The 26,882-nt window shown below is 38.7% G+C and overlaps 1 protein-coding gene across 1 annotated transcript in view; it reads right to left on the reverse strand.

Annotated features, from left to right (window-relative positions):
* Positions 1-26,882, reverse strand: part of PGGT1B (protein geranylgeranyltransferase type I subunit beta) — a 55,559-nt gene that overhangs the window by 12,271 nt on the left and 16,406 nt on the right. The window contains exons 3-6 of the mRNA XM_005890860.3: positions 17,406-17,473; positions 13,341-13,492; positions 11,283-11,415; positions 3,437-3,482 (exon numbers count right to left, since the gene is read on the reverse strand). Coding sequence (XP_005890922.1) covers positions 3,437-3,482; positions 11,283-11,415; positions 13,341-13,492; positions 17,406-17,473 — 399 coding nt within the window. The remainder of the gene's footprint in view (positions 1-3,436; positions 3,483-11,282; positions 11,416-13,340; positions 13,493-17,405; positions 17,474-26,882) is intronic.

Raw genomic sequence — 26,882 nt, forward strand, 5'->3', positions numbered from 1 at the left:
TTGCAATTCTCCTTTTGGTGTTACAAATCTTGGTTATATTCTCTGGCAAAGGAAAAGTGAGCATTCGCTCTAGGAAATGTAAGGCAGCTATCACACTAAAATGGTCACTGTCAAAAAATAAAAACAAACAAATAAATAAAGGGTCACTGTAAGAACTATTTAGTCTTCAGATTTTTTTTCCCAATGGAAAAAAAAAAGAGGAAGATCTATGTTAGCAATAAGTATATTAAAACAAAAGTAAAACAAATATATCATAACCTTTTAGATTAATTTCTATTCAGCAACTATCAATCTTATTCCTCCTTCAATGACCTACTAGTTTCAATTTCTCTTTTATGAAGCTGCCCATGACTTCAAGTATTATAGATCATTAAATATAAAGCCTCTAACAAAAAGTACATAATTTTTAAAACTAACTGCACCAAGAAATAAAGAGGTATTTAATTGCTACTCTCCAAAATTATTGTTGGAATTTTTTAAAGCAAGCCAGAACAATTCAAAATAAAAATACTCTTTACTTTGCCCAAACAACCAGATTTTGAAAATAACAACTTCTGAAGTAAGCTTGGACTCTGAAGAGCCAAACAGTTATTACAAAGACTATGCTTTAAGCTAAAACTCACTTATCAACATTTATTCCTAAGAGGTTCCTATCTAAACAATTCTAAAAAACCAGTTCTTAAAATGTGGATTAAAAGTAGCATGGTAGAAGAGTGTAAGAGGCAGACATAAAAACAGCAAAAGACAGGTAACATTCTGACAGTGTAGTATATTAAAAAACATTACCAACAGAGCAGGCACGAGAACTCAACTACAATATGCTTTTAAGGCTAAATATTAATAGGATTAGGTCAATGATTTCTACAAGCATCAAAAAATTTGAGAACATCCCATCATTATATTAAATTACAATTTAAGAACTGCTTCTCATAATAATGATCCAAATTCTAATCTTTGTTCATTATGCCTCAGTTGAAGAAGGTTATGTAAACAAATGACCTTCTTTATCGAAGGCAGTAAGAGAATATTAAGGCACATACAAGTAAGAGGAAGATTTCCAGATAGAGAATGGGATATGTATATATGGTTGGTTTCCAATTCTAAAAATGAGCTGTGTTTGTCGTTAGTTTGCAATTTTAAATAGGGGGCTTATCCAAAAATATCATTTGAGCCAATACCTGGAGGATGTGAAGATTGGGTGGCAATAGCAACTGTGTCACTGGTCATCAGCACTTAGTAAGTGGAATACACTTACAGCTGCACAAAGAGGAAATCTGGCACCTGTAAGAATGTCTGAGAAGATGGGGTCTGAGCTCACTATTGTAAAGAATGTTAGTGGGCACCCTGGGTGAGGAGATACTGAGCAGTGCAGGAGACTTGTGGAACAGACACCAGAAAATGAGACTATGTTCTCTGGGATGTGAAGGAGAGCTGCTGCTAAGTCGCTTTAGTTGTGTCCGACTCTGTGCGACCCCATAGATGGCAGCCCACCAGGCTCCCCCGTCTCTGGGATTCTCCAGGCAAGAACACTGGAGTGGGTTGCCATTTCCCAGGGCCGCTCAAATCTGATACTTGCTGATGGAAAGAAAGGAGAACAAACATGACAACTTCACAGACTGCCCGAACTGCAGTGCTCGTTTTTAGAAAGAGGTCTCTCTTGCCAGTGCAGACAGGGATAAGACAAAGAAGGGAGACTATACCAAAGCCTTCCAGAACAGTACTTCTCAGCCTGTCTAACCTCACAGCACACAAGAACATTAAAACATCTGACATTTGTAGGACACTCAGTGGTGCCAAGGAGCTCTAGACACCCAGGTCTTGGCTGCCCCAAAAGCTGAGTGAGCAAGGAGCAAGTGAGCAATAGCTTGGCAGGCCTATAACCCTTCTGCAGCGTATCCTGTACCTTGGCACCCTGAGAAGGAAGCCCTCCCCTCTACAGCTTTAGTCCTGAAACCTACCAACCCAAAAAGAGAGGTAAAAAGAATATGTAAGCTTTTCGGCATGAACCACAGTCCATCAATGATGGTCTTGTTGGGTAAGAGCCTACTTGAGTCAAATGGACTCAAAATCACTACTTGTGTGACTCAGCAAGACTTTTTTTTTTCCCATCAGAGAGTATCAGCTTTGAGCAGCCCTCTCTGCTTCACATCCTAGAGAACGTAACACCATTTTCTGCTGTCTGTTCTACAAGTCTCCTGCACTGCTAAGTATCTCTCAGCCAGGGTGCTACTAACATCCTTTAGTAGAGAGCTCAGACCCCGTCTCCTCAGACATTTTTACAGATGCCAGATTTCCTCTCTGTGCAACTGTGAGCATATTCCTCCTTACCAAGGGGTGATGACCAGTGACACGATCGCTATTGCCACTCCAGTCTCATAGAGACTCAGGCACACACAAGAATTAAGATGTCCTCATTACAGGATGGCTTCAGAGGAAAATCCCAGACAGTGTTCTCTATGCCCCTCAGTGGCACACGCTCTACGAACACCACTGAAGGAGGGCGTGAGAGCATGAGAGAGGAGGAGTGACCGAAGAGGCCGGGCCCTAGGGGAAGCACAAGCATTACGTTCAAAAAACTTTCATACCTGTCCTGCAGTTTACAAACCAGTTTCCCTCATATCTCTAACAAAGAAAGAAGAACGCCTCTGAGCGACTCAGTGAGGAGCCTAAGCTGCACAGCGAGTGTTAGGGCTGAGACCTGAATACGAATGTGTTCCGTCCACTCCCTCGTGCTAGCAGGGGGATGGACACGCCAAGGGAGCACAAAAACACGGCTGTCAGAAAGAGGAAATACGGGGTTCATTCAGAAAGCCTCCCTGATCTGAGCTCTTTTTTTTTTTTAAGGAGCATGGAAGTATATTTTCTTCTACATGAAAATTTTCCACGTGAAGAGTTCAGGCTATTGATACGCTGACAGACTGACTATAATCACTCTTCTGGTTCTCCCAAAATTGAGGGAAAATGTGAGAGACTTGTATTAGTGTGTGTAGTGAACATATGCCATACACAAAAATGTTTTATCACTATGACTTAGTACAATTACATTAAAGAAGGTAAAAAAAATTTTTTTCTTCACAAATTCATTGATTCATGTTCATTATTCTGTATCTAGCTTTTTAGTATTACACCAAAAAAGAAAACTTGCTCTTTTCTAACAATTTCTTAAATCCTCCCAAGATGCTTTCATGCAGCTAACAGTTGAAAAGATTACTAGAAAATACTGTTTGAACATTCTGGTCTGAATAATCTCTGAATGATTACTGACCTAGAAGAGGCTCAAGTTGGCACAACAGTGTCAACAGGGAGAAGTAGGAAAGAAGATAATCAGGCTGCATCAAGAGTTGAGACAAACTTCTGAGGTTCTACATGTTGAAGATACCATGATGTTATTTAAAGACAAAAGAAACCACACATCCACTTATTTAAGATGCCTTACCATGAGATTCAAGTCCTGCTCCCTGTGCCAACCCATTGTCATAGGACTGAAAAAGAAAAACATATTCAGTTAATACTGAAATAATAATAAATAAATATGGTGTCATGATGCAATTTTTCTTCTTGATATAATTTTATCTCTCCCTTTTATCTTTCAAAATATGTATTTTTTCCCACAATAAAATACATCTAGGCATTTTCAAATACCTGATCTTGTCTTATTCACCAAGCTAAATCAGTAAATGTATACACTAGGCACATTCTGAGAATAGATTGTTCAAAGATGGCACTTTACATATTTAATCTTCACCCAATAAAAAGCCTCAACCTTTATTCCTCTCCCACTTGCAAGAGGTATGATTTTAAGGAAAACGTAAGGATTTCATACTCATATATATAACATTATAAATATAAAACAAATCTGTTTTGAGGCTTGTGGTTAGCTGAGGATAATGGTGTCCTACCTAAAATTTGAATTTCCCCACATATCCCACAAAGTCAAAACAGGATAAGAATAATACAACTAAGCAATTATCCTTCAATTAAAAATAAATAAGTATTTTTAAAAAAGAATAATACAACTACATAGAACTTAAACTCTATCAAAGCTAGAAGACATGCTGAAGCTTCAAGTTATCTGTCTACAGAAAAAGAAACATCAAATCTCACACTCCTGATACACTTTTGCAGAGAGTAAGGGCAATTCACGAAAAATCGTGAGGAAGAGAGAGGAGGGGGGCTGTCTAAGATTACCTAAAATTACTGTCTCAAAAGGAAAGGCCTCCTTAAGTGTGAAATTATAGGAAATCCTTGTTTTGCACTCTTCCAATATACACTAATTCCAATAACACAGTATGCCTCACATTTCAGTAATAACAGTATAGTAACTATGAGCAACTGCAAGAAGTACAAACTTGCTGCTAGTTCCTCAGTCCACAAACGACTACATAAATAACAGATGTGTATCATGAGCTATGAACATTCACATCACCTTTTTCATAGTCTGTCTGTAACTGGTCACTGCACGTTATTCAGCACAGCAACGTATGTGGTTGTGCTGTTTCTTTGTATTTTAATGAATAACCAACGTGATGTTTGCAAAAAGCCAAAACCAAGGAAGAGACTGGCCACCAAAGATAAAAGTGCAGTAAAGAAATGAAAAGCAGTAGCACTGAAAGTGAAACTGAGATCAAACAGAGTAATAGAAGAGATAGTTATCATGATAGTGATGGCTGTTTGAGACTAGATATGAAGTCAGAAAAATTAAGGGAAGGTGAAATATCTACATGAATGAAGAAAGTGTCTATCATGAAAAGGAAGATGTTCTAGAGAAGTGATGTTGGCAAAAACTTCACATAAAAGGAATTCTCAGGTATTTCACAACAATGACAATGCAAAGGACAAAATGATGGAAGTTGATACAAACTTAGAAAAGAGTATAATCATTTACCAAGACAGAAAAGATGCCTGTTCCATACTGTAAGTTATATAATGAGAAGACAAAGAATGCTGTTCAAACTACTCCTTATGAATTTTCTAAACTTTTTCAATATTGCTAATGTTTTAAATTACAGTGTACTAACAAATATTGGTTTACCATTAAAATTTCTCTATACATTTATAACTGACAGTAACATTAATAGTTTTAAATGTTCTGGCAAAAAATTTATAAAAGTCACAGAACAAGTGTCATTTTTCCCACTGGTGATTAAGATCATTTTGTATGGTTTCAGCCAGCACAACCATCATTATGTCTGGGGCTACCAGTTAAAGCAAGGATGCCTATAGTGAGCAATGACCACAGGAAAGGGACTGAGGAGGGCATGCAAGTCAAGGTGGCAGCGTTCAAAGGGCATAACTCTGGTGAAGACAGAAGAAGAAGAAAAAGGAATAAAGAAGGGCCCTTTGAAGATCAGATAATAAAGGAAAACTCCAAGGAGCAAACTTTAAAAACCCAGGAAACAAAAAAGAACTCTCTCCTAGCAGAAAATCATAGAACTCACTACCCTTCCCCAATCACTAACTACACAAACAAAAACACAATCTAAATTTAAAAAATCATACTTTGTTTCTCTGCACTGAAAAGATGGCACTCTTACTAAACTAGGAATTCTTGTAAGAAAAAACAAATCCACTAATGACTAAACAGAAAAAGACAGATCTACAAAAGGAACTCAGAGTCTCTGAGATGGAAACACGGCGATCAGGATGAAAATATCTCCATATAGGAAAATCTGCCTTCACCTCCAAAGTATGGTGAAAGCAAAAGAAAACTGCAGTAAAGCACCCCAAACTCAATTGTATACCCTCAAATAGCACTTGGGAAGTGAAAAGAGATTTAAAGTTAAAAAATGAAAAGGATAAACAGTAGGAAGAAATAAAGAAAATTAAATGATTTCAGGAAAAGACACTAAGGAGCATGTAAGAAAGGCTGAAAACAACCAAGAGAATAAAAATGAGATAAAGAAGTAAGTAAAAGGAGTTGAAGAGAAAGTGGTTGAAATGAAAGATGAGCAAAGAAAGAAAATTACACAAAACTGCAATATCTAAAGGAAAAGGAAAAACAATGGACTACAAGTAGGGGTCAGCAATCTGGAGCCTGCAGGCTAAATCTGGCCTGAGGCTGGTTTTCTGTAGCCCTGAAGTTAAGAAAACAGTCGATCTCAATCCTGATAAAATAAATGCAAATTTGGAAACACACCAAGGTATCATTTTTCACCCACCAGACTGGTAAAAATAAAAATACTGCAACAACATTCTATTGGTGAGTCTGTGTAGACAGAGGCACGCTCACACACTGGTGGGAATACACACTGGTTCTTATTTTTGGAGTGAAAATGAAAATTTATGTCTGCATTTACTATTTGATCAAGCAATTCCACGTCTAGGAATTTATTTTGAAAATATACTCCCAAGAATACATAAGCATACATGCAGAAAGGATTAGTTTCAACACTGTTCGCCTTAGGAAAATACATACCCTATATACAGAATAGTTGAAAAAAACCATGATGTGCACATAATGGAGTACTACAAAACTGCAAAAAAAGAAAATCAAAGAATGAGGAAAATTTTTTGACCTGATACAGGGTGGTTTTCAAGCTATACTGTTAAGTGAAAAAAGCAAAATGCAAAAAAGTCCTCTCGAGTGAGAGAGGAGGGTGAACCAGAAACTAAAGAGAACATTTACCTACAGAGTGAATGGGAACATGGCGGCAAACACGGGAGTTAGGCAGAGGAAGGAGACCGAAGATAAGGGAGGCCCTTGTGAGTTACACAGTTTTGAACCTAAAATTCTGACTTTCAGAAGCAAGTTAATATATAACATATTAAGGAAATAAAATCAACAAAGTTGGGGGGGTGATCCTAAAGTAGAATCCAAACAAACAACTGTATTTCAAATAAATGACATAAACACACTAAAGGTTGGGGGTAAGGTGGTGGTGGAGGGAATAAAAAAAAAAAAACCAAGTGTTTTTTAAATATAACATTCTGACACTATACCTGTGGGCTCTAAGCAACAAGAACCAATGCATTCTGGATAATAGGAGTCAGGTTTGTCACTGTCCAAGAAGGAAGTTACAAATGAAAAGAGGAAGATTAAAATGAACTGAATGGAGTTAAAACAACAAAGATCATGGCATCCGGTCCATTACTTCATGGCAAATAGAAGGGGGAAAAGTGAAAGCTGTGACAGATTTTCTTTTTTGGGGGCCCACAAGAATCACTGAGGATGGTTACTGCAGCCACAAAATTAAAACACACTTGCTCCTTGGAAGAAAAGCTAATGACAAACCTAGATAAGTATGTAAAAAAGCAGAGACATCACTTTGCCTACAAAGGTCTGTATCATCAAAGCTATGCTTTTTCCAGGAGTCATGTAAGGATGTGAGAGTTGGACCATAAACAAGGCTGAGTGCCAAGGAATTGATGCTTTTGAACTGTGGTGCTGGAGAAGACTCTTGAGAGTCCCTCAGAATGCAAGGAGATCAAACCAGTCAATCCTAAAGGAAATCAACCCTGAATATTTGTTGGACTCATGCTGAAGCTGAAGCTCCATTATTTTGGCCACCTGATGAGAAAAGCAGACTCACTGGAAAAGATTCTGATGCTGGGAAAGACTGAAGGCAAAAGAAGAGGGCAGCAGAGAATGAGATGGTTAGACAGCATCAGTGGCTCAATGGATATGAATTTGAGCAAACTCTGGGTGATACCGGAGGACAGAGGAACCTGGCACGTACAGTTCATGGGTTGCAAAGAGTCAGAGACTGAACAAATGGTGTTGGATTAAAATTAGTATGAACTCGGGCTTCCTTGGTGGCTCAGATGGTCAAGAATCTGCCTGCAATGCAGGGGACCCGGGTTCAAGTCCTGGGTGGGGAAGATCTCCTGGAGAAGGGAATGGGTACCCACTCCTGTATTCTTGCCTGGAGAATTCCATGGACAGAGGAGCCTGGCAGGCTACAGCCCATGGGATCAGAAAGAGTCAGACATGACTAAGCGCTTTCATCGTTCCATTAGCATGAATTCATGGTTTTTGGTAAATAGATATAAACGTGTGGATGTGTATAAGGGAATGTCTGTGTATACATATATACATTTCCTACCTCTAAGAGAGGGGCTAGAAGCAATGACATCCTAGTACCAATGAGCACATTTTGTGCCCAAATCCTGGTTTCTAAACACCAGCCTTCAAAAAGAAGAACCAGAACTTCTTGAAGAAATGACCAATTTTAGAACTGAGGCTGGGAAATTAAACTATGAACCCAGAATATTTTGTGCCAGAGAGCAAGGACGTGCTCAAAAATGAATGGGACACGTCAAAAGGGCATAAGAGCCTGCATGAAGGGGTTTTTGCTGGCTCAATCTGGGACAGTATCAAAATAAATGATCAGTTCAGTTCAGTTCAGTCGCTCAGTCGTGTCCGACTCTTTGCGACCCCATGAACCGAAGCATGCCAGGCCTCCCTGTCCATCACCAACTCCCGGAGTCCGTCCAAACCCAAGTCCATTGAGTCAATGATGCAATCCAACCATCTCATCCTCTGTCGTCCCCTTCTCCTCCTGCCCTCAGTCTTTCCCAGCATCAGGGTCTTTTTAAATGAGTGATAGTTACAGATAATAACCCATTGAATCAAACAAGAATCTAGAGTTCCTGTTGAAATTAAATAAATAAATATATAAAGGTAAAAGGAAAAGCTTTTTGTAGCAGCAGAATTTTAACTGATAATTATAGAATGAATGGTAGAGCTGGAAAATCATCAATGCATGCTAACACTAGAGGATAAAAGTTTGATGAGGGACAGGAAATTTACATAGTCTCCAAGTATCTCACCATGAGATAATAAATATAATCACAAAGGGAAAAAATGCTAACTTTACAGAGAAACATCTGGCATACACCACCTTAACCAAGTGATCGAAGTTAACATCACCAATAATAAGGCGTATCAACAAGTTGTACCTCCAAATACAATGCACTAAGAAGAACATGATATTATTTCTGCAATAATCATGCCTATCACAATACCTATCACTGTTAGGGAAATAGGGGAAAGTCTTGTTCAGGCTTCAGAAGCAGGAGAGCAGCCCTCTGACCTGCTCTGACCTGCGTGGACACTGCCTGGATTCCACGCCTGCTGGCGAGCACAGCAAGTCAGGCAGCACTTCAGATTACAAAGGGAGTTCATCTTGAAATTCTTGAGCCCCTGATGGTCTGGGCAACCCCTGCCCCATCTCCGGAGGGTTTAACGAAACTCATAAGGTGAAACAAATCTTTCCACATTGTAGAAAGATTAAAGTAAAACCATACCCGCATTTTTGCACACAAACTGATACTGATATCAGCTTGTGGCCTAGGATTATGAGCAGGAGCCCCCGAAACTGCGATTCGAAGTCTCACTGGTGGGTGGACGCACCTCCCCTGGACCCTTCTCAACTGAGCCTCCAGATTGCTGTTAATAGGGACTTCCTAGCGCTGTGAAAGTCTGGATGTAGCTCAGCCCAATTTGGTGACGTATACACTGTTACTCCTATTTTTTATATATTTATATTTCTTTTCAAATTATCTTTCTTCTATAAAAAATTGAAATTGTTTATGTGTGTAACAATGGTTTCTTTAGCTAACGAATTCTTTGAATGGAAAACAAAAGTAAAACTTTTGGCAAAACAATCACCCATCTTTGTCTATAACATCAAACTCCTTTTGTCTTAAAACTTCTTTAAAGGTTTGTTCTTTCTGCCTCCCGAGGCTTTTAAAAATTTGTACTATTGTACAAAATCACTACAGATGTGACTGCAGCCATGAAATTAAAAGACGCTTACCCCTTGGAAGGAAAGTTATGACCAACCTAGATAGCATATTCAATAGCAGAGACATTACTTTGCCAACAAAGGTCCATCTAGTCAAGGCTATGGTTTTTCCTGTGGTCATGTATGGATGTGAGAGTTGGACTGTGAAGAAGGCTAAATGCCGAAGAATTGATGCTTTTGAACTGCGGTGTTGGAGAAGACTCTTGAGAGTCCCTTGGACTGCAAGGAGATCCAACCAGTCCATTCTGAAGGAGATCAGCCCTGGGATTTCTTTGGAAGGAATGATGCTAAAGCTGAAACTCCAGTACTTTGGCTACCTCATGCGAAGAGCTGACTCATTGGAAAAGACTCTGACACTGGGAGGGATTGGGGGCAGGAGGAGAAGGGGACGACAGAGGATGAGGTGGCTGGATGGCATCATTGACTCGATGGACATGAGTCTGAGTGAACTCCGGGAGTTGGTGATGGACAGGGAGGCCTGTCGTGCTGCGATTCATGGGGTCACAAAGAGTCGGACAGCGACTGATCTGATCTGATCTGATCTGATATTCTGTAAATTCTGATTTATATATTTAATTAAAAATAACTCTATTCCTCTAGGAACTTACATTTCTGCTCTGAAATATGGACTAGTAAAAGCTGAACTAACAGCCTAAAATATTTTAATCTATAAAATAAAAATTTCATATTTAGTAAGTAAAATAAACCTGGGAAGCAGCACTTCTATTACTCTGATTTTATACAAAAGACTAAAAAGTAGAGCAAATGATATTTCCGGCTGAGACTAAAATTTCCTTACTATTGTTGATAAAAAAGACTATATTGTGTGAAAGAATAACATTTCTACTTGATACTCTCCTTAAACCTTAGATTAAAAAAAAAAAGAAAAAACAACCCACACATAAAACTATTTAGAAACCAAAAATGATCCAAAAATCTATTGTCAGCCCAATCTTGCTACTTAAAACGGCTTAAGGAACATCTCACACCCAATATATAGGAATAACCTCACCAAGGGCACCACAATTCTCCTTTAAGTTTGGCTGTGACTTCTCAAGGAGCCTTACTACGATAGGCTATCAACATTTACTTTGAGATTTTACTGTTTTTTGCTTCCAAGGCTGACCAATTTCTTTCCACTAAAGACACTGTCTCTTTGGATACAATCCGATTATATTTAAAATTTAATGGCTAAAGAGTCAATCTGTCCTTGAAGACTATTTTTACATGGCTATTCTGATATATGATGTACCTAGAAAGCAATCTTATTACCCTATTTCCAAATTACTGCTATTAATAGAAGAGATGAAGCATGCCCCAGCTCTCATCAGTCGTGTCCGACTCTTTGCGACCCCATGGACTGCAGCATGCCAGGCTTCCCTGTCCATCACCAACTCCTGATGCGTGTTCAAACTCATGTCCATCGAGTCAGTGATGCCATCCAACCACCTCATCCTCTGTTGGCCCATTCTCCTCCCAGCTCTCCTATTTCAGCAATAATAACTAAAGGAGAGAGTCACTATCAACATAACTCACCATACTTCTTCTAATATAGTTGATAGCCTTTTTCATATCCATGCCAGACCAGTTGTTGAGCATATAGCAGATACAGGAAGCACAGTATACAAATCGCATGTCATTTTCACTGCCTTCAGGTACTGCACAAAAACTGGAAGTAAGAACAATATGATTTACTGTACTGTAATTCACTTGTACAGGGGGTTGTTTAGAGACAGCCACTTCATGTTTTCACTCACAGAAGAACCTATCACTAATAATGGATTTAAAAATCATATACTACTTGTATTATTCAGTAGAGAATAGGACTACTAACTTGAATGATATAAAACTACCCCTAAATCATCACTCTGCTCCAAAGTTCTGGTGTCTGGGTAGCTTAACCCATGATTGCAGCTACTCCTCTCAAGACGCCAACACTCCAGAGTAAGTTCGTCTACTCTCAGCCATGGAAAGCTGTGGCACAGTGGTCTGAGAATTCATGAGAGAAACAGGACCAGGTGAAACCTGGGAACTGTTGGTTTTGCCTATGTAAAATTTCTTCTCAATGTATATATAGATAACCAATATGATAACTGATCATATTGTTTTAATTTTTACCCATAATTAGTTTTAGAGTCAGAGAAGGCAATGGCAACCCACTCCAGTACTCTTGCCTGGAAAATCCCATGGACAGAGGAGCCTGGTAGGCTGCTGTCTATGGGGTCACATAGAGTCAGACACAACTGAGCGACTTCACTTTCACTTTTCATTTTTCATGCATTGGAGAAGGAAATGGCAACCCACTCCAGTGTTCTTGCCTGGAGAATCCCAGGAAGGGCAGAGCCTGTTGGCTGCCGTCTATGGGGTCGCACAGAGTCGGACACGACTGAAGCGACTTAGCAACAGTTTTAGAGAAGTATATAATAGTGTTTCATTTCTTTTATTTATAAACAAGGGTAAGATAGCAGTAACCAAAGACTATAGTGAAATACTGAGAAATTAGTGACATGTACTTGCTGCGTTAAGTATTTAGTTTTATAGTATTTCTGCTGCTGCTGCTGCTAAGTCGCTTCAGTTGTGTCCAACTCTGTGCGACCCCATAGACAGCAGCCCACCAGGCTCTGCTGTCCCTGGGATTCTCCAGGCAACAACACTGGAGTGGGTTGCCATTTCCTTTTCCATTGCATGAAAGTGAAAAGTGAAAGTGAAGTCGCTCAGTCGCGACTGACTCGTGGCGACCCCATGGACTGTAGCCCACCAGGCTCCTCCATCCATGGGATTTTCCAGGCAAGAGTACTGGAGTGGGGTGCCATCACCTTCTCCATTATAGTATTTCTAATCAATGTCAATTTATCTCGCATGTTTCCATTAATTTTCCCCTCATCAAGAGCAGTGTTTTTAAAATAATGATAGGAAAACACAGACAAGAGTAGACGGAACACAGATATAACATGGCAGGATTTGTCTGCCAAGTTTCCTCTTGAGACAGAATCATTACTGCTTTATTACTTCCAAGACTTAAAAAAATGCTTCACCTTAAAACTCTTTTTTGTTAGACCCATGACTCAGATCATCAAATATTAATGAACTAACTTCTTTTTCTAGCCTTTAAAAATATCACAGAAACTACCTAAACTAGAATATAATATTCAACATTCATCCCTTTTTCCTCCTATAACTATCTTAAGGCATAAAAGTTTAGATTAAATAAACTTCTAAAACATTGAGACTAATTGTGTGTCTACTTCAAAATGTTAATCTTTTACCCAGAAGGTAAATTAAAGTAGATTCTAATCCTGAAACTATTAAACCACTTATTTATGGATCACTTACTGTCCTCTTAAAAAAAAATGAAATAAAAATGGGGTTCTATTATTGTGATTACTTTCATTTTCATTCACATAAGAAATATTTCATTGATTAGGCATTTCAACCATATTATACAGTGAACTTTTAGGTGGTTGGAGTAAGAATTTATGACAAATTCTATAGGTCTACTATATTCATTTTTAGTTTCAAAAGATTTTTCTTTAAAAAAAAAAAAAAAAAAACAACAAAAAGAGAGAGAGACAAGTAACAGAAAATGACCTGTACCTTCCATCTTCTAGCTGAAGGGCTCTCAAGCCTGCTAAGCAAGCTTCTTTATTTACCCGACTTAGGTCATCTCCAAGAATAACTAGGCATGAAAGGCCAGTGTAGGTCATTGCTATGTGGCCACTGTCGTAAGGATGAGCAGTTCCGGGATTCTAGATTCAAAAGTAATATAACGTTAATTAGAAAACTGAATGAAATCTTACTCCATTATACAATTTGACAAGAAGTTTCAGTAAACAGTAAAATCAAATGTTGTTTTTACTGACTTGTATAGACATCTGGTAGAGAAAAATAAAACTCAGTTTCATGTATGTCTCAACATAAGTATTACTGCATACTATCCAGGCACGTAATTTTAAAATTTATCCTCAAGTTTTATGGAAGTAGATCTGATATTCAAATAAACCAAATTATTTAAACTTTCTATTTGATCAACCACATCAATTATTTAGAAAAGCATGTAGAAATAATTATTTTATGCCATACAAATTCAAATTAAGTACCACAGTAGTAATTACCATTTAAAAATAATACAAAACAATATAGTTGAAAAATCTTTTCCTATTCTCATACAGTTGAATTATCTGACTTTCTAATAACATTAACACTTAGAATAGCAAATAACAAAAAAATGCAAAGGCTTAAGATACTAACATTGAAAAATTCTTTGGAATAAAATAATCTAACTTTTAAAGTTTAGATCCCAAATGAGTACTGACTGTAAAGTATTTTGTGAAGACTGTTAGACTAGTAATTGACCAGGCAGAGCTGGGGAGTCAAACTACGAAACTCATATTACCAAAATACTTACTGAATTAGTTTCACTGATTTGACGGTTCCAACAAAACTACAAAAAGTTATCAAAAATCTCTTAAGGTTTATAAAATATGTGACTCCTTGTAGGAAACCCTGTAGACTCCAGTTGGCACAGACACAGATAAAATTAACTTAAAAACTTTTTTAAAATAAAAGTAAAAATGTAAAGCCAAGTAACTTAAGACTGCACAATACACAAAGCACTTAAAATTTTATAATTATTTTCAAATAGCCAATCCTATTAACTAGTTATTTTAAAAAGCTAATTTCACTTAAAAAAATTTTACATTGTACTAATTTATCTGTTAAGAAAGTTTTGATTTTGACAGACTAAGAGCACATTTTAAATTCATCTTTCTCACAGGCTTTCCTTCTGTTTTAGTTGGGCTCATCAATAACTACTTCAATACCTGAATAACTGCTCAAAATATTACAAAGTTAAAATGAATCTTATACAAAGATTTTGGTTAAAATAGACTCCATTGCTTTCTACAATAAATGTTAACCTCTACACTACTGAAAGGCATCAAATCCTGGCTCTATTACACATTGGCTTGCTCATTCTGAAAAATGGAGATATTAGTGTCCACTTCACAGGCTTACTGTGAAGATTAAATAAAGTTACTGTCTATACAGATGCTAGTTATCTTACTGATGATAATGCAAGTGCAAGGCAAGTATCCAAAGGGCCACTACTTCTTTGGAGTCATGACCCAAGGGTCTTAGAACCACCAGTGACTTAATCAGAACACTTACCTGCTCACTGACCTTCCGTAGTTCTTTACAGAATGTGTTTGTAAGGTGTTCAAATTTCCTCTAAATATGAACTCGCCCCACCTATCCAGTCTTACATATACAACTCCTTATACGGTCTCACAAATATGACAAGCAACTCTTCATTGTGGTATCTCTTTCATTCTGAGTTTCTCCTTAGAACTTAAGCTCTGATATGCCTGGATACTCGACTCCACATTTATAACTGACTTCTTAGAATTCTTTTTTGGTTGTTGTTGTTGTTCAGCTGCCAAGTCATGTCTGACTCTCTGAGACCCCACAAACTGCAGAATGCCACCATCTCCTGGAGTTTGCTCAAACTCATGCCCACAAGTCAGTGATGCCATCTCATCCCGTCGCCCCCTTCTCCTCTTGCCCTCAATCTTTCCCAGCATCAGGGTCTTTTCCAATGAACCAGCTCTTCACATCAGTTGGCCAAAGTATTGGAGCTTACTTAAACTAAGTACCTGCTACGTTAAAAGCACTGTGGCATATCCAAACATAAATCAAACGTGTATCTTAATCGTGAAGGTAGAAGAGAAGTCTATTTAAGTACAGTACAAATCAGGATGCAGTAAGTGTCATGATGGAAATACAATAATGCATGGATAAAGATTTTTTTCTGAAGGATGAGAGAAGCTTGGTTAGGTACAGATGAAGAGGGGGATTTAGGTAGGAGGAAAAGTAAAAGTAAAGCAGAGAAGGAAAAATCCTGGCTATGCAGTATGTGTTAAGGATAGCACATAGTTTCAAAGAGAATACGGGATTTGTTGGAAGAAAAACAGTGAGAAAAGGGGGTTGAGAGGATCCATCAGTGTTTCTCAAAACGTGTTCTATGGCCACTAGCGGCCCTGAGCATTTTTCAGTTAAGTCAATGGCCTACAGGTGGTTTTAGAAGAAAAACTGACGATGTTATTTTATTTACATACTATATTAGACAGTCTTATTGCTCCCTCAGGTTCTCGTGGTTTCACCCCTCTCCTGGATTCTCAGCCACCACCCTAACAGACAACTCCTCGTGGGCCCGTATGATTCCACCAGAGCCTCTAGCTCCTTCTATCATTCAAAATTCAGATTAATGCAACACAGAATGGAGTGGGACCCAGCTTCCCCAGAAAATGCCTAGGTCTCGATGAATTAGGGCCACAAATGGGTTTTAGGAGACTCTGTGAACCAAAGGCAAAAAAGGTTTCTTCCTAAACTTTATTCTTGTTATTTCAAATATGCTTTGGGAGAGGGGTGAGGGGAAAAAGGAAGCTGTTTCCATAAAGTAATGTTATCAAAGAACTGTTTTACTCCAACAAGTGTAGGTATACATCTGTACAGGGTATAGTGCTGTATAACGGTCATTATTATCAGGGTCATGACTTATAGATATCCTGTCCATTATGACTAAATGCAGAGCTATCTCTAATTAGCACTGGCTTAAGTTGCAAAGTATTTTATGCATCAGATAAAAAGAACAATTTTTACGGATTTTTCTAGATTCTCTAATAAAAGCAATGGGCATACGTGATTGGAGATACTGTAGCAAAGTCATATGACTCACACAGGCACGCTTGTCTACAGCTTAAGGCAAAGGAAGAAAGCTGAAGTGGTGCCTCTGTCAAATCATGTCACTTCCTCCAAAATCACTGCTATTTATTCCAAAATTTTGAAGCAGAGTATGGAAAAACTGGTAGCATGCCATTTACCTTCAGTTTGGAACCAGATACAAATCTTGATGTACTCAGTGTAGCCAGATATTGGCTTGTAACCATTATATACGCAGGCCGATCCCATCTAGGAAAAAGTTTCTATTTTGTGAGGTCTTCTTCCACAAAATGATGACACTTTTCTCTGCTTTCTATTGTAGAAAAATACTTTGTACGCAGAAGAAACACCTACAAAAGGTTGTTTGGGGCCTGCCTCTTTGAAGAGGACAAAGCTCCTGTCAGGACCTACGGCTTTTCGGCACCTGCACGCACTAGCGCCACAGTCCTGCCTGAGCCTTGGTGACAACCTGCCTTTGCATGAAGGTCGTCACAATCCATCACTACTTGGCCTCGCACCAGTGCCTTGGCAAGAACGTTTTCTTTCATTCCTAAGAAATGTGAACCACATATAAAGTCCTACTGGAACACATGGAAGGTTTCTTAGGGAACAAATGTACTCGAGTACTTTATTCCCATTTTCTCCAGGAAATCACCAATAATTTGTACACACACACACACACACACCCCCCCAGGTGCAACAGCAACAAAAACATAATTTTTGTAACAACAGGAATTCCTGTGGGTTTATATATTGTGCATTATTTCAGGAAGTAAGGTGGATACAGCTTCCCTTTAAAAAGTTACAGTTCATAAAACACCTTTATTTAGCTACACTAAAACTTGGAAACCTGGTTCTTTCTATATACTTTCTTGGTTTTCTTTCTTACTAAAAAGCTCTGCACTCCCCCTCCTCTTTCCTCCTAATCCAAACAGAACTAACCTTTGATGGATTGAATGGAATACCCAGGTAGGAAGAGCCTCGGAAACCACAGCGATTTAGATTTGATCCTGGAAAATAAAAACATGTACTTTTAAAGTGTACCTTACTTTCACACAGATTCTAATGCAGTTCAATTATACAATCTCTCAGAAAAAGTGTATTTTAGTACCAAAGCTTTGTCACTATCTCCATTTTCATGCTACCTAATGCTGAATGTCTGCTCTAGGAGCTTTACGCGGATTCTTCATTTAATTTCCAAACCAGTCCAAACCAAAATATGACTTCCTACCAGATACTTTTAATTTCAGCCTATGTCACTGAGTCAAAAATGTTTTCCTACCTTTTCTAAATGACGATTTTTCATGTGATCAACATATTCAACCTCTCTTGCTATAGAACCAAAAGCAGATGCGCTGATAATAAGTGACATGTTCAAAGTAATAGCTGGTTAGCAACACAAATAGTCCCATCCAGTGTCTTTTAACTTTAACTCACAGCTTCTTTACAGAGGAGAAATGTTTAGGTATAAATTGTTCTACAGTTGCAGAAAATAAATGTACTTTATATTTTAGTTTTAGATAGTCCTTCTTTCTAAGTACAATGCTTTGTACAAAAGAACACTTTAGTTAGAACCTGGTATCTGCTTATTCATAGCATGTTTAATCACAAGATATTTTTCCTACCTAAAATTTTTCATTTTTCAAGATATCAATGGAATATAACTGGGAACCTAAGAAAGGAAATAGCTACACCCACGAAAAGGAATTCTTGAGCACTACTGATGGGAATGTAAACTGTTGTAGCCACTCAAAAAAATTAAGACTAGAACCACCATGTGATCCAGCAATTTCACTTTTGGGTATATATATTAAAAAAAAATGGCATCATTATATCAAACATTATCTGTAGTCCCATGTTTACTGCACTATTCACAATACCCCAGACATGGAAACCACATAAGTGTCCAACTATGGAGGAAAGGATAGAAAACATGTGAAGTATCTATAGATAAACATGTATGTCTCACACACACTCACACACACACTCACACACACACACACAAGATATGATGACTCAGCCATCAAAAGATGGAAATTATGCTTCTTGCAACAATATGGATGAACCTAAAGGGCATTCAGTTCAGTTCAGTTCAGTTGCTCAGTCATGTCTGGCTCTTTGCGACCCTGTGGACTGCAGCATGCCATGCCTCCCTGTCCATCACCAACTCCCAGAGTTTACTCAAACTCACGCCCATTGAGCCGGTGATGCCATCCAACCATCTCATGCTCTGTCGTCCCCTTCTCCTCCCGCCTTGAATCTTTCCCAGCGTCGGAGTCTTTTCAAAGGAGTCAGCTCTTCACATCAGGTGGCCAAAGTATTGGAGTTTCAGCTTCAGCATCAGTCCTTTCAATGAATATTCAGGACTGATTTCCTTTAGGATGGACTGGTTGGATCTCCTTGCAGTCCAACGGACTCTCAAGAGTTTCTCCAACACCACAGTTCGAAAGCATTCAATGCTCAGCTTTCTTTTTTTTTTTTATTTTATTTTATTTTTAAACTTTACAAATTGTATTAGTTTTGCCAAATATCAAAATGAATCCGCCACAGGTATACAAGTGTTCTTTATAGTCCAACTCTCACATCCACACATGACCACTGGAAAAACCATAGCCTTGACTAGACGGACCCTGTTGGCAAAGTAATGCCTTGAGAACCCCATGGACAGCATGAAAAGGGCATCACACTAAGTGAAATAAACCAGACAGAGAAAGACACACAGTGCATGTTACTTACATGTCGTAATCCAAACAAGCTGAACTCAGAGAGAGGAGAATACGAGTTGTCAGGGCAGGCAGGGAAGATGCTGGCCAAAGGGTACAAACTTTGAACTGTAAGGTGAATAGGATCTGGGGATCTAATGCATGTACAGCATGGTGACTGTACTGAACAATATTATATTGTATCCTTGCAAGTTAATAAGACCTTAAATAGCAGAACTTAAATTTTATCACCACACACACAAAAATGTAATTCTGTGAGGGGAATGGAGCTTTTAACTAACCTTATTGTGGTAATCATTTCACAGTATACATGTACATCAAATAATCATGCTGTATACCTTAAACTTACATACATGTCAGTAATATCTCCAGAATGTTGGAAAGAAATTCAAAAATATAAATGAAAAAAGTGGTCATACCCACATTAAAAAGATAAGTGTGGTTTTAAGAACTATTAGAAAATCAGCATGATAGAAATAGAAGGTAGGAATGTAGTACTAACAGACTGTATGTGTATTGCTATTTAAAAAAAAATCAAGCCAACACACTAGTACAACAGCTGGAACATGGAAGCAACCTAGATATCCATCATCAGATGAATGGATAAAGAAGCTGTGGTACGTATACAAAATGGAATATTACTCAGCCATAAAAAGGAACACATTTGAGTCAGTTCTAATGAGGTGGCTGAATCTGGAGCCTATTATAGAGAAAAACAAATATCATGTATTAATGTATATGTATGGAGTCTAGAAAGATGGCACTGCTGAACCTATTTACCGGGCAACAATGGAGATGCAGACACAGAGAAGAGACTCATGGACATGGGCTGGGGGGAGGAGGAGAGGGAGAAACGAATGGAGAGAATAACGTGGAAACACATACAGTACCACGTGTAAAGTAGATAACCAAAGGGAATGTGCTGTATGACTCAGGGAACTCAAACCGGGGCTCTGTGACACTGGTGGGAAAGGGTGGGGAGGTGGGAGGAAGGTTCCAGAGGGAGGGGACACATGCATACCTATGGCTGATTCATGCTGATGTATGGCAGAAACCAACACAATATTGTGAAGCAATTTTCCTTCAATTAAAAATAAGTTAGTTTAAAAAAAAATAAGTTTGGGGAAAAAAATCAAGCTGACTTAAAAACTGGTTCTGAGGTGAGGACCTAGTTTCACACCCCTTCTGACTGGTGCACGAGTAATCATAATTGGCTTCAGGCACTAGACACTGTAACAGGGCTTCCCTTGTGGCTCAGCTGGTAAAGGATCCACCTACAGTGTAGGAGACCCCGGTCCCATTCCTGGGTTGGGAAGATCTGCTGGAGAAGGGATAGGCTGCCCACTCCAGTATTCTTGGGCTTCCCTTGTGGCTCAGAAGGTGAAGAATCCACCTGCAATGTGGGAGACCTGGGTTTGAAACCCTGGAGAAAGGAAAGGCTACCCACTCCAGTATTCTGGCCTGGAGAATTCCATGGACTACACAGTCCATGGGATCAAAAAGAGTCAAACACGACTGAGTGACTCTACCTTTCACACTATTCAGTTTTATATCTCCTGAAATACTTAGAATAGTAGCTAATACATTAATTCTCTGAGTAATCTAGGAAACTTCTTCCCTAAACTTAAAACTCTGCATGAAGAATCTTCCCCCATTAACAACAAAAAAAAATTACTTAAAAATGAATACTATCTAATGGTGATAATGATTTTGATGACCATGGTTCTCTTACTTTTGCTAAAGACTTTTAAATTGGTAGGGCTTCCCTTGTGGCTCAGCTGGTAAAGAATCCGCCTGCAATGAGGGAGACCTGGGTTTGATCACTGGGTTGGGAAGACCCCCTGGAGAAGGGAAAGGCTACCCACCCCAGTATTCTGCCTTGGAGAATGCTATGGACAGTCCATGTGGACATGACTGAGCGATTTTCATTTTCACTTTAAATTGGTAAGCCACTTAAGACTTGCTAATACATTGTGACTGAAATCGAAGAAAGTAGGGAAAACTGCTAGACCATTCAGGTACGACCTAAATCAAATCCCTTATGATTATACAGTGGAAGTGAGAAATAGATTTAAGGGCCTAGATCTGATAGATAGAGTGCCTGATGAACTATGGAATGAAGTTCGTGACGCTGTATAGGAAACAGGGACAAGGCCATCCCCATGGAAAAGAAATGCAAAAAAGCAAAATGGCTGTCTGGGGAGGCCTTACAAATAGCTTTGAAAAGAAGAGAAGTGAAAAGCAAAGGAGAAAAGGAAAGACATAGGCATCTGAATGCAGAGTTCCAAAGAATAACAAGAAGAGATAAGAAAGCCTTCCTCAGTGGTCAGTGCAAAGAAATAGAGGAAAAGAACAGGATGGGAAAGACTAGAGATCTCTTCAAGAAAATTAGAGATACCAAGGGAACATTTCATGCAAAGATGGGTTGATAAAGGACAGAAATGGTATGGACCTAACAGAAGCAGAAGATATTAAGAAGAGATGGCAAGAATACACAGCAGAACTGTACAAAAAAGATCTTCACAACCCAGATAATCACGATAGTGTAATCACTGACCTAGAGCCAGACATCCTGGAATGTGAAGTCAAGTGGGCCTTAGAAAGCATCACCATGAACAAAGCTAGTGGAGGTGATGGAATTCCAGTTGAGCGATTTCAAGTCCTGAAAGATGATGCTGTGAAAGTGCAGCCCTCAATACGCCAGCAAATTTGGAGAACTCAGCAGTGGCCAGAGGACTGGAAAAGGTCAGTTTTCATTCCAATCCCAAAGAAAGACAATGCCAAAGAATGCTCAAACTACCGCACAATTGCACTCATCTCACACGCTAGTAAAGTAATGCTCAAAATTCTCCAAGCCAGGCTTCAGCAATATGTGAACCGTGAACTTCCTGATGTTCAAGCTGGTTTTAGAAAAGGCAGAGGAACCAGATATCAAATTGCCAACATCTGCTAGATCATGGAAAAATCAAGAGAGTTCCAGAAAAACATCTATTTCTGCTTTATTGACTATGCCAAAGTCTTTGACTGTGTGGATCACAATAAACTGTGGAAAATCCTGAAAAAGATGGGAATACCAGACCACCTGAACTGCCTCTTGAGAAATTTGTATGCAGGTCAGGAATCAACAGTTAGAACTGGACATCGAACAACAGACTGGTTCCAAATAGGAAAAGGAGTACGTCAAGGCTGTATATTGTCACCCTGCTTATTTAACTTATATGCAGAGTACATCATGAGAAATGCTGGGCTGGAAGAAGCACAAGCTGGAATCAAGATTGCCCGGGAGAAATATCAATAACCTCAGACATGCAGATAACACCACCCTTATGGCACAAAGTGAAGAGGAACTCAGAAGCCTCTTGATGAAGGTGAAAGAGGAGAGTGAAAAAGTTGGCTTAAAACTCAACATTCATAAAACGAAGATCACGGCATCTGGTCCCATCACTTCATGGCAAATACATGGGGAAACAGTGTCAGACTTTATTTTTTTGGGCTCCAAAATCACTGCAGATGGTGACTGCAGCCATGAAATTAAAAGACGCTTACCCCTTGGAAGGAAAGTTATGACCAACGTAGATAGCATATTCAAAAGCAGAGACGTTACTTTGCCAACAAAGGTCCGTCTACTCAAGGCCATGGTTTTTCCTGTGGTCATGTATGGATGTGAGAGTTGGACTGTGAAGAAGGTTGAGCATCGAAGAACTGATGCTTTTGAACTGTGATGTTGGAGAAGACTCTTGAGAGTCCCTGGGACTGCAAGGAGATCCAACGAGTCCATTCCGAAGGAGATCAGCCCTGGGATTTCTTTGGAAGGAATGATGCTAAAGCTGAAACTCCAGTACTTTGGCCACCTCATGCGAAGAGTTGACTCATTGGAAAAGACTCTGATGCTGGGAGGGATTGGGGGCAGGAGGACAAGGAGACAACAGAGGATGAGATGGCTGGATGGCATCACTGACTCGATGGACTGAGTCTGAGTGAATTCCGGGAGTTGGTGATGGACAGGGAGGCCTGGCGTGCTGCGATTCATGGGGTCGCAAAGAGTCGGACACGACTGAGCGACTGAACTGAACTGAACTGAACTGAATACATTGTGAGTCATAAAAAGGCTCGTACCCTTTGACTTGGGAATGATGGACATGAATATCCACTCCAGTAACTTCGAAAATGAGATGATTATATGCGCAGAAACACTCAGGATAGTATTTTGATGATAAAAATTTTGAAGTGACACAAAAGTCCAATGTGTTAAATGTGTAATGTATTTTATCTACTCAAAGAAAAGCAATGTATCTACTCTACTCTACTCTATTAAAAGCATCTACTACTCTATTAAAAGCAATTATTTGGGAAAACTTAATAGTAACACAGAGAAATATACATGATCAAGTTAAGAGAAAAGCAGGATACAAAAATATATGTGTATTATGTTTATAATTAGGTGAAGTGTACTTATCATCAAAGCTTCAAAGGCAATAAACATTTTCTGGGACATGAATAAAGTTGAATTTTGTCTTTGTCACAAATTACCACAAACTTAGTAACTTAAACCAACACTCATTTATTGTCCCACAGTTCTGTAAGGTCAGAAGTCCAAGATAGGTTTCACCAGGTTAAAATACTTGTTTTATGTTGTAGGGCTACATTCCTTATTGGAGGTTCTGGGGAACAATCTGCCTCTGAGTTCATTTAAGGTTGTTTGGCAGAACCAAGTTCCTTGCAGTTGTAAGACTAAGGTCTCTATTCCCTTGCCAGATGTCAGCTAGGGCATGCCCTTACCTCCCAGAGGGCACTCTTGCCATTTCCTGCATCTGGGCCCCTGTATCTCAGAATACAGCAATGGGGCCCAAATCCTTCTCATGCTTAGAATCTCTCTAGTTTCCCCTTCTGCAGCATCTCTCTCTTGTCCTCCTTTCCTGCATTTTTCTCTTTTGTCTTCTGTAATAAGGGTTTATATGATTATACTGTGACTGTATGTATAACAACCATAGACAATCTCCATATTTTAAGATTAGCTAATTAGTAACCTTAACTTCCGGAGAAGGCAATGGCACCCCACTCCAATACTCTTGCCTGGAAAATCCTATGGACGGAGGAGCCTGGTGGGCTGCAGTCCATGGGGTCGCTACAAGTCAGACACGACTTCATTTTCACTTTCACTTTTCACTTTCATGCATTTGAGGAGGAAATGGCAACCCACTCCAGAAATCTTGCCTGGAGAATCCCAGGGACGGGGGAGCCTGGTGGGCTGCCGTCTGTGGGGTCGCACAGAGTCGGACACGACTGAAGCAACTTAGCAGCAGTGGCAGCAGCAACCTTAACTTCATCTGCAGCATCTGTAGTACCTAGATTAGTGCTTGACTGAATAACCAGGGAACAGGAATTATGGGGGGAGAGGAGGTGACATCTTCAGAATTCTGCCTAATACTCTTTCCATACTCCAAACTGGATATAACATTGTATTTTTTAAATTAAAAATAAATTATCCCTTCCTTACCAAGCTACGAGTGCCTTTATCTTTTTAGGGTCATTTGTTTTAATCCATCTTGAATTGGGTGAGGGGTAATGTCAAATGATATATTTTCCTAGGTCCTATATTTTATCTGAACCCTAAAATGTTTTACTATTATTATTTAAACTTTTTCAATCAGCTTTTCCTTTTTTCCCTTTGGACTGCCTTTTTAAAAGTTATCTTTTCAAGCTACTGATCCACTGACAGTTCTCTATGAAAATCAAATCCTATTTCTACTTTTGATGAAAGAAAGCTGATTCCATGTTTCAGGTCAGAGTTCATACTTCCCTTAAGAAACCTTCTGGAGCCCCCACTAAGTCAGTTTCATATCGAGGCTGATATATAGTAGGGGCTTAATAAAGCAACGTTTCTTTAAAATAAAAATATCTTTTCTTCCATTTTCAAAAGAGAGTACACATCATCATCTTAAAAAATTCATCAGGCCATTCTGTCTGGCTCCTGTCAAGATTTGTCTGCTACTGTGAATTCTTTTATAATACTAGTAAGCTTACTTATTTATGATAACTATTCAAGTACAAACATGCAATTTATTCCGAATTTACAACTGAGTGCATATTCAGGATAAAGTTTAAACTTCTTCGGAGGGTTTTAGATAGCACCCTCCAATGTTCCTGTTCAATACTAGCAAATAAAATGTGGTCTGGCGGATGAACATTATTAAGTCTAGTTCGGAAAAATGTAGATGCTTTTGGGTCATAACCTCGGCCCACATCAAAACCCTCAGAGTAGGACCTGAACATTATAATACATATAAGAAAGAAAAATAATCCCTGCCTTATTACACAGTCAGAATTGAGAACCACTGATTTGGTGAATACATCCATAAAGTCAGACTAGTTTACCATGTTATATGGAAGTAGCTTAGACAGCTATGCATCATAAAAACCCAGATTACTTAACAAATGAAACTGGGTCAACAGAAAGAAAAAGGAGCAGCAGCAAAAATGGGCATATGAATGGGTGTAATATACACATGGGTATTTATGTGTGAGTATGTAGTTGTTGTCTAGTCACTAAGTCATGTCCACCTCTTTTGCAACCCCATGGATTGTAGCCCACCAGGCTCCTCCGTCCCTGGGATTCTCCAGGTGAGAATATTGGAGTGGGTTGCCATTTCTTCCTTCAGGGAATCTTCCTGAGCCAGGGATCAAACCCATATCTCCTGCATTGGCAGGTAGGTTCTTTACCACTTGGTCACCAAGGAAGGCCAAGTATGTAGAGAGATGTATTAAAGAATAAAACATGTTTAGCTATCAACCATAAAGAAAAACAATCCCTTTATCTGCATGCTTGCACATTAAAGATAAGTATTAAGCTACAAAGCTGACTTCTGCTTGATGACTGGGTCATATCTGACTTACAACTTAGGATTTGACTACTAAACTCAAAGAAACACCAGCCATGCCAAGCATCATAAAGACAATGTATTTAGATATTCTCTAAAAAGCAAAGAAACTCACAGAATGTAAAACTTTAATGAGAGTTTAAAAAGATTTTAGTCAGGAGAGTTACTTTGCTTTTCACAAGAAAGTGCAATTTGCCCTCTTTTAAAGAGAAAATTTTATTGAGACAAAATAAAAATACATAAAATATTATATTTAAATGCTTCCAATAAAAGATAACTCAAGCTAAAATATCACCAAATTACTAGTGGTGTTACGCTGCTTATATAATCCAAAACTTGTTTTGGTTATGTTCGTAACTTTCTAATTTTCATTTTCAAAGTTATGTTATTGCACTATGCAAAAAGAATTCAAGTGAATGTGGTGATTTTTTTAACGTAAAAGTAGACATTTACATTGTATGGCTATAGAAATAATTTCTCACAGGTCTCAAGAAACACAAGATTTCCTAGTAAAAGAACATATCTTATATGACTCCTGTTTCAGGATGTCAAGAAAGATCCACACAAGGTAAATAAAATATTATATAGCTTAAAAAATGTTTTTTTGTATCTATTTCCTAAATTCCACAGATTAGTTTTAGAATAGGACCTAGACCAGTTAAAGAGAAGGCAGGTGGGGGATTTTCTTTCATAGAGATTTGAAACTTAATAGCATTTCATCCAACAAAACAGTAAGCTGAGAATTTGGAACTGCAGGTGGGCTGTGAAAAGACTTGTGACATAGCATACCAGGTAGTGACTAAGGGCCGCTGCGGACA

This window comes from Bos mutus, chromosome 10 (genome assembly GCF_027580195.1).
Source record: "Bos mutus isolate GX-2022 chromosome 10, NWIPB_WYAK_1.1, whole genome shotgun sequence".
NCBI lineage: Eukaryota > Metazoa > Chordata > Mammalia > Artiodactyla > Bovidae > Bos > Bos mutus.